The 8,385-nt window shown below is 62.7% G+C and overlaps 2 protein-coding genes across 2 annotated transcripts; one reads left to right on the top strand and one right to left on the bottom strand.

Moving 5' to 3' along the window:
- Nucleotides 1–706: 706 nt before the first annotated feature.
- Nucleotides 707–1,541, bottom strand: KXD1 (KxDL motif containing 1). The gene is made up of 3 exons (XM_042831197.1): nt 1,417–1,541; nt 1,274–1,320; nt 707–942 (listed from the first exon to the last, which is right to left on the bottom strand). Exons 1-3 carry the CDS (start codon nt 1,539–1,541, stop codon nt 707–709), a joined length of 408 nt encoding a protein of 135 aa, XP_042687131.1.
- A 131-nt stretch (nt 1,542–1,672) lies between these two features.
- Nucleotides 1,673–7,105, top strand: FKBP8 (FKBP prolyl isomerase 8). The gene is made up of 9 exons (XM_042831209.1): nt 1,673–1,790; nt 2,680–2,982; nt 3,116–3,285; nt 3,417–3,505; nt 3,683–3,900; nt 3,975–4,147; nt 4,241–4,318; nt 6,201–6,338; nt 6,780–7,105. The coding sequence occupies exons 1-9, from the start codon at nt 1,673–1,675 to the stop codon at nt 6,864–6,866; spliced, it is 1,374 nt and encodes a 457-aa protein (XP_042687143.1). The 3' UTR covers nt 6,867–7,105.
- Nucleotides 7,106–8,385: the final 1,280 nt, after the last annotated feature.

Genomic DNA, 8,385 nt, shown 5'->3' with positions numbered 1-8,385 from the left:
AGGGATGGAACAGCTTCCCTGCAAGCACGGGCTGCGGGCGCCCACCCCGTTGCTGGTGGGGCTGTGGGATGGGGGGGGGGAGGGGGGCACAGCCGAGGTTGGGACAGCGAGGGACGCTGAGCCTTTCCCCTTTTCCCTGCCACAACAGACCCTGCTGAAGAGACCCCCGTTCTTTCCTACAGCCCCATTAGTTAGGTGAAGGCTGCTCTCAGCCCGTGCTTGCAGGGAAGCTGTTCCATCCCTCAGACCACCATTGTGGCACTCCTCTGGATGCGTTTCCATGCATCTCCCGTACTGAAGACTCCACATCTGGACGCAGCATTCCAGGTGAGGTCTCACCAGAGCAGAGGAACAGATTCCCTCCCCGACCTGCTGGCCACGCTGCTTTGGATACCCAGGATACCATATCCTGAGCTGTGAGGGCACACTGCTGGCTTGTATCCAGCTCGCCATCCACCTCTGATTCTTCTGGACACGCACACAAGAAAGGACAGGAGGCTTTTCAAATCCTCGTTTTACTCATTTGCCCATGTTAAGTTGCAGGATTTGCGCTACAATAGCAGGTTTGAGGCAGTCGGAGGGACCCTTCACCCCCTTCTTCACTCAGCCATCTCTTCCCAAAAATAAATGGCCAAAGGAACACACAAATATAAATACAAGATAGAGAGTTCTCGGGGGCCCCAGGGATGGGGCAGAGCCACGTGCCTTAGTCCAGGTCGTTGGCAGTGTCTTCGTCTGTCAGACTCTGTCCGTTCACAGCCGGTAAATCGTACTGGCCCTGTGATAAATCCTCAAAATCCTGACTCATGGTGGGAGAGATGATGTCAGGGCTCGTGTCACAGGACTCCGTGCTCTGCTCAGAGGTAGCAATGGTGGTTGTCGTGCTCTTTGGAACCGGGTCGAAGTCATCGTCATCTTCTAGAATGGGAGATTCGTGAATGTCTGGAAAGAAAGATGCAGAGATTAACAGCTGCCTCAGCTGCACACAACACCACGATGCGCTGCAAGGCCGGCTATGGGGGGGGCTTTGGCAGAAGCATTTGCTCCTTTGCTTGTAGCAGTAATCAACAAAAAACGGATCCCACTTAAATGAGAAGCCATTTGTGGCTTTGCAATTTCCTGCATCCGCATTCAATATAAGAAAAAAGCTCCCCAGATTCTTAGCACTGCGTGCTGGCAGTCCCAAAGGCCCCGACTCCCAAAGGCAGCACGGAAGGCACATTCGGAGGAGGAGGAACCTTCATGGGGGAAGAGAACCGATGGAACCACTCACTGCTGAAAGCCTCCGGGTACTGCTTGGCCAGCTTCCCCTTCAGCGCCCTGCGGGAGGAGAGAGCCGGGTTCACAGACGGACCCACACAAATCCCTTCGAGGTCCCCCGAGGCCTCCTGTCCATCCCCTCCCACCTCCACCTACCGGATCCGACGGAAGATGCTGTCGAGGTCCTTCTTCATCTCCACCAATGTCTTGGTGTGGTGCAGGAAGCGCTCGTTCATCTGCTGCATGCGGAGGCTCGACAGGTTGTTGAAGTTGAGCAGCATCTCGTTCGTCTTCTCGAAGCGATCCAGCCTGCAGGGGAGCGGCAGTTCCCACGGTTACACGGGGGCACCGAGGGCTGCCGCTCGCACGGGACCCCGCTTCCCCCGGGACTCACATGTTCTTCTGAGCCTGGATGATGGCGTTTACGTCCTCGGCGTTCACCATGCCCAGCACCCGCCCGCAGAACACCCGTGAGGCCGTGGGCTCCATCGCGCCGCTGCCCGCGGGACCCCCGGCCCCCGCCGTGCCCGGTAACGGAGCCCCCCCCCCCCCCCGCCCGCTTCCCGATAACGGTGCGGGCTCGAGCCCCTCTCGGTAGCCCCGCCCCTCCCGCGGCAGCACCGGGCGCCGCTCCTTTCCCTCTCCCTTCACATGACGGGAGCGGCACCGGCGGCCGCGCCTCGCTTCCGGGTGCGGGGTCACGTCGAGCGCGACCCCGTGGCGTCACCGCGCGCATGCGTCACGGAGCCGGGCCGGAAGTGGTGGAGATTGGGCCGAGGGGGAAACGGGGAGCTGCGGGGCCGCCTCCGTACCGGAGCACAGAGCCGGGGGTCTCCCGGGCGACGGCCCGGCCGCGCGGGGATTGAGCGCTGCGGGAAACCTCTGTGGGCCTCCGGCACCCACAGCCCTCGGCGGCGGGGCACCGAGAGCTACCGGAGCTACGGGCGGCGGGGACACCGGCCTGGCGGGGGTGCCGGGCCCGCGGAGCAGGTGAGGTGCGGCGGCCCCTTTAAGTCCGCGGCGCGCCGCTCTCGACGCGTCGATGAGGAGCGTCGGCGCCACCCAATGGCATCGGTGGGGCGGGAGGCAGCGGTCCAATGGGAGCGCGGGGGCGGGGCCGGCGGCCTCGAGTTCGCGGGTAGGTGGGAGCGGCGGGGGCGCGCGGCGGCCGTTGCTATAGGGGGAGTCCCTGCGTGTGACGGGGCGGTGACGTGGGGACCCCCGCCGGGCGCGCGCGCGCGGGAGAAAAGCACGTGGTGGAGCGGGGCGCGCGGGGCGGCGCTTCCAGGGGCCGGAACCGGTGCCTCGGGCCTCCCCGGTCCGGCCCCGACAACCCTGCCGGGACAGCCCCGTGCGCTCCGGGAGTGCCGGCGGCCTCATCGCGGTGTCCGTAGCGCCGATTGTTCCTCTCTCCCGCAGGTCGCCGCTCTCCCTGCTCTGCCGCGATGGCTTCCAGCGGGGAGGAGACGAGCGGCGGCTCCCCGAGCCGGGCAGGCGGCGGCACCGAACCGCCCAGCCCGGAACCGGCCGCGGTCGGCGCCTCTCAGCTGGACGGCGCGGAGGATTTCGAGGTTCTGGAGGAGGACGAGGACGACCTGAGCGAGCTGCCGCCGCTGGAGGACGTGGGACGGGCGCGGGGACCGCTGCGGGAGGGCGCCCAGTCCTCAGAGCGAGGCCCAGGGGAAGCAGCCGAGGAGCCCCAGGAGTGGCTCGACGTCTTGGGTGAGAGCAGGGCAGGAGGGCGGCAGGGCGTTCGCAGGATGCTTTGACCACCACGGAGGCTGAGGTTGGGTTGGGAGCTGGGTTCTCCCATTCCCTACTGTGTGCTGATCACCTCCGGCTTCTCTTGGCCCAGGGAGCGGCTTGCTTAAGAAGAAGACACTCGTGCCAGGTCAGGGGGTGGAGAGCCGGCCCCGCAAGGGCCAGGATGTGACTGTCCGTCTGAGGGCCATGCTGGAGGATGGCAGTGTGGTGGAGGAGAACCCCAGCCTCACCTTTACCCTGGGAGACTGCGACGTATTGCAGGTGGGGCTTGGAGGAAGCCGCCCTGATGTGTGCATCTTCGCCTTGGGGGGAGACTTAGGGTTTGCCATGTCCTTGTTGGAGGCAGGATTGGCCCCTTTGCTCACCTTCTTCTGCAACGTTGCTCCCTGTAGGCTCTGGACCTCTGCGTACAGCTTATGGAGATGAGAGAAACGGCTTTGATTATGTCAGATGCCAAGTACTGCTATGGTGTACAGGGCAGGTGAGCATGGAGAGCGTGGAATGAAATAGGGTAGGCCTAAACAGGGCTATGACAGCTATCCCCAGTCCCCTCTACTACAGCCTGTACTGCTGGGGAGCCCCTGTGGCTCTGCTGTCACCTCTGGGATTGGCGGTTTGTAGCAGAGCCAGGCCTGAGCATGGCTTTGTGCCGCTGCAGGAGCCCTGACATCCCACCCAACGCAGCACTCACACTGGAGGTGGAGCTGCTGGAGGCTCGGGATGCACCAGACCTGGAGCTGCTCAGTGGGAAGGAGAAGATAGGCCTGGCCAACCGCAAGAGGGAACGAGGCAACTTCTACTACCAGCAGGCAGATTATGTGCTGGCCATCAATTCCTACGACATCGCTCTCAAAGTCATCAGCTCCAGCTCAAAAGGTACCTGCTGCTGCTGTGAGTGAGGGCTGCCTGCGCTTCCTTCCTGTTGTAACCCACCTCTGGGGTCTTTGCAGTTGATTTCACCCCAGATGAAGAGGCTGAGCTGCTGGACGTGAAGGTGAAATGTCTCAACAATCTGGCAGCCTCTCAGCTTAAACTGGACCATTATGAGGCAGCCCTGAAGTCTTGTAACCTTGTTCTGGAGCACCAGCCAGAGAACATCAAGGCACTTTTCCGAAAGGGCAAGGTGAGGTGCTGCCATCCCTGCTGTGTGGCAGGGCTGGGGAGGGGTGGGGACCACACCTCAGTCACCTCCCTCAACCCCCACCTCACCTTCCAGGTCCTGGCCCAGCAGGGCGAGTACAGAGAGGCCATCCCCATCCTAAAGGCGGCTTTGAAGCTGGAGCCTTCAAACAAGGTAGGCTGGGTGTCCTCAGGGCTCTGTCCTTGTGGCCGTGTTCCTACAAGCCTCGGTGCCCCCCGTAGCTGTCACCAGTCTCCTCTGTGCAGGGCTGGGGCAGCCGTGGGGTGTTGTACCAAGTGCCAGCACCCAGTGCTGCAATACCTGAACACGGCTGAGCTCGTGGGTTCCTTATCGCCACGTTGCGAGACTCTCTTTATGCCCTTTGGCCCCTGTGGTAGCAGGGCTCTCTGCCAGCCCATCTCTGCTTCAGCAGCTCTGCCTGCACGGTCTGCTGGCTTGTGCCATTGCTGCGAGAAGCGAGGCAGAGCAAGTTGTTGCCATCTCACCCAGCAGCCTGCAGTGTGATTCATTGGGTGGCCCCAGCAAGCCCAGACCTCAGTCCAGCGCCCGGGCTGGAGCAATCTGTGGGTCAGGAATTTCCTGTCGGTTAATGATCAGCTGCAGGACTGAAGCCTCGGGGAAGTCAAAAGCCTCAGCAGTGCCAGGAAATGGCCCCAGCAAAAGCGGGGCTGGGAGCAGCAGGGGAGGTGCTGCCTGCAGTGGGGGCTTTGCTCCTGCATTGGCTCCTCAGTTTTATCCGCCTCTGTGGGCGTTTCACCAAAACATCACAGCTCACCTCGTGTTCCCTGGTGCCTGAAGGTCATGGGCAGCGTGGGGACTGCAGGTGCTCAGTGGCCTTCAGAGCACCCAGGCAGCTTTGCTCTGAGAGCCCTCCTGGGGAAGGGCATGTGGGATCTCAAAGTCTTGGGCAGCATGGAGGAGGTAGGGGAGCAGAGCTGGGGCTACAGGGATGAGGGATGCTCTCCCTGTTTGTCCTTCATGTCATTGCTGCTGGCAGGGCTGCAGCTCATCAGCTCACCGGAGTGAAGCTTTTAATTGAAAAGGAGCAAAAATCAAAATGCCCAGCAGTGACGTTACTGGTGAAACCACAAACAAATTACTGGCCTTTCCAGCTGCTTACTGGGATTCACAGGGATGTGGTAGTGCTGCTCCAGACAGCAGTGTTAAACACACATTGGTGAGTCACAGCTATGGCTGCTGCTGGTGAAAACAGACTCGAGAAATGCTCAGCTCCACCTGCCCTTGGATGAGGAAACCTGGTTGTCCGGGGCTGCCAGCACCTCCTAGCTGGTGCAGACCTTCACGTCCCTTTCTAACCCCTCAGAAATTCACCCTTAGGGAGATGCTGTTTGTCCTACACCAAAACACCAAACCCAGCGAGCTGCTGGGGTGTGTTTGCTGCTGGTGCCATGGCTTGGCAGTGCCCTGGCTGCTCGCTGTACTGCTGCTTTGGGGCAGCATCCCCAGCAGAGGGCACAGCATGGCTGTGGCATTGCTGTGCTGCTGCCACCACATCCTGCAGCCACTGCAGGCTGGGGATGTTGGCCCTCCACTGCGGAGCAGGTCCCATGGTGCAGGATGCAGCAGGACGTCCAGGTTTTGCCACAGTCTGGTTTCAGAGCATTCTTGGTGTAAGCCTGCTTGCCCAGCCTTTTTCCTGACGGAAATGTGGGAGAGCTCTGGCTGGTCTGTCCCTGAGGCAGAAACTTTTCCGCCTCGATTAAAGGAGAAAATCCTCTCCTGATGCCTGCCATCAGCTTCAGGCTCCTCTCTGCACTGCCAGCAGCTGTTCCTTCATGTCACTTCCATACGAAACAGGCTGTCAGCAAGGAGAAGCTTTGGTGGACAAAAAAGATGGGGCACGCGTAGAGCTCAGAACTGCATTTTTAGGAGGGCTTGGCAGGATCGCTCCAGAGGGATGATGAAGGTTCTGAGGACTGGGGGGGGCCCAGCCTGCTGTTATCTGCACTGTTGTCCCTGTCCCCTCCCCTCCACCCGGGGTTTGATAACCACTGTGCTGCACTCTGCTCCCCAGACCATCCATGCTGAGCTCTCAAAGCTGGTGAAGAAGCACGCGGACCAGAAGACGGTGGAGACGGAGATGTACAGGAAGATGCTTGGGAATCCCAGAGCCAGCAGTGCCCCGGTGAAGTGCAAAGACAAGCTGACCTGGGTAAGGGCTGGTGCTGGCATACAGAGGGATGGCAGAGTTGGAGACACCCCTGGGGACTACAGGGGCTGCGTCCCTTAGGGCCAGCGTGGTGCTGCTCCTGGGCAGGGGGCCGTTGAAGTGAAGCAGCCCAGGCTGAGGGCCAGGAAATTGCTGATCGCTGCGGTGCTGCCGCTGCTCTGGCTGGCGATGGCAGCTGGAGGCTCTGGACTTTGCTCCCAGCTGGCCGTGCAGGTGGAAAGCACTGTCAGCTGGGCAGCACATGCTGTCCCCTCGGACGTGCCGGCCACGCGCCGGGCAGAGCCGACGCAGCACTTGCCTTATTGGGCTGTGTTATCTCGGATGTGTCGGGAGCTGCGCGCTGCCCCACGGCCCTGTGCCAGCAGGCAGGGCTGCACATCCAGGCTGTCATCCCGTCACATTGCTGATTTCTCTCTTCTTCAGTCCATCCCTTGGAAGTGGCTCTTCGGTGCGACAGCCATCGCGCTTGGTGGCGTGGCCCTGTCTGTGGTCATCGCTGCAAGGAACTGAGGACGGCGGTGGGGAGCCCGGCGCTGGGATGTGCCTCACTCCTGCCAGGGGGTCCATGAGGCTCTGCTCTCTTCCCCGTTCCTTGTGGACTCACAGATGCTCTCCTGGCAGGAGGTACCACGTCCCCCCTATCCTGACCGTCACCCAGCACCCCCAAACCTCGTCCTGTTGGGGACAGAGCCGCAGGCAAAGCAGAGACCCCGCAGCCCTGAATGCGTCAGGGGCAGCCTGACCTCCCGTGAGTGCTGCACGCAGTGACTGTCCCCAGCAGCGTGTCCCAGGGGGGGTGCAGCGAGCCCCAGCACTGCTGTGCTCCTGGCTATGGGGCTGCTGGAGGAAGCTGGCTGGATGTGAGCCCACTGTAAGGGATGTGGGGTGCCTGGGGCACGTGCAATGCCCCAGCTCTGCCCTCCCGCTCCCCCCTCAGCATTTCCACAGAGCGTGCAATGCCTGCAGAGAGCCAAAGAACCCCGTGGGGTGAAGGACACGAAGCATCATAGCAGTGTCCTGGCTGATCCTGTAGGTCTGGCCCTGTGGGGTCCCCGTTCTGCCCTGCAGTTCCCCGCAGCCATGGGCCCACAGCCGCCAGCTCAGCTCTGCTCCCAGGGGCCATACGCACTGTCCCCCACCCCCCCCAACTGACTGTGAACTCCCCAATAAAGGACGATTCGTGCACGGCCGGGCCTTGTTCTTTCCACCGTGAGGTGCAGCACTGCAACGGGGGCTGGGAGCGGCTGATTGGGGGGCAGTGGGGAAGCTGCTTGGATGGGGGGAGTCACGCACGTGGGAATAAAACAAACTCCGGCCCCAAAGGCTGCCCCTGGGGGGGGGCTCCCCCTGCCCTTAGTGGGAGGGGGCCTGCGTACCTCCAGGCCGTGCCCAGGGGCAAGGTGCTCTGCGGGAAGAGCGAGCCCGGGCCCCTCGGGGCGTTGTGCCGGCCGGAGGAGGAGGGGGGGTTTCCCCAAACGCCTCTGGGCACCGCCCGCCCGCAGCCCCTGAGTCCCCCTGCGGCCGCCCCAAACCACCCTTCCCGCCATGCCCCGCGGTCGTCATTTTTGCATATCCCCGCCCCTCCCTCTTGTCACCCACTCCGCCGCGGCGTCCCGTGGAGCTCGACCAATGGGAACGCGCTCTGCCCACGTCCTTCCCCCAGCAACAGGCTCCCCGGATGGGCGGAGCCCGAGGAGCTCCGCCTCTGAACTCTCATGAATAATGCACGAGAGGGGCGTGGCGGCAGCGGAGGCCCCGGCGGCCCAGGCGCGGAGGGGGAGACGGTCCCAAGATGGCGGCGCTGCAGGCGGAGCGCGGGTACGGGCTGTCCTGCGGCCGGCTGGGCCGCGGCACCCGCGTCTCCGTCTTCCACGTGAAGCTGACGGAGAGCGCCCTGCGCGCCTTCGAGAGCTACCAGGCGTGTAAGGTGAGGGGCGGGGGGGCGCGGCACGGCCCCGGCACGAGGCCTTTGGCCGGAGCCCGGCTGTGGAGCGGTGGGCTGGGGGGGGCTGTGGTTTGGGGGGGGGGG

The sequence above is a fragment of the Centrocercus urophasianus genome, unplaced genomic scaffold (assembly GCF_019232065.1).
Source record: "Centrocercus urophasianus isolate 14NV4802_14NV808 unplaced genomic scaffold, USGS_Curo_1.0 seq_1019, whole genome shotgun sequence".
Classification (NCBI taxonomy): Eukaryota; Metazoa; Chordata; class Aves; order Galliformes; family Phasianidae; genus Centrocercus; species Centrocercus urophasianus.
The sequence above is the reverse complement of the archived record's forward strand: the minus strand, read 5'-3'. Positions and strand labels throughout refer to the sequence as shown.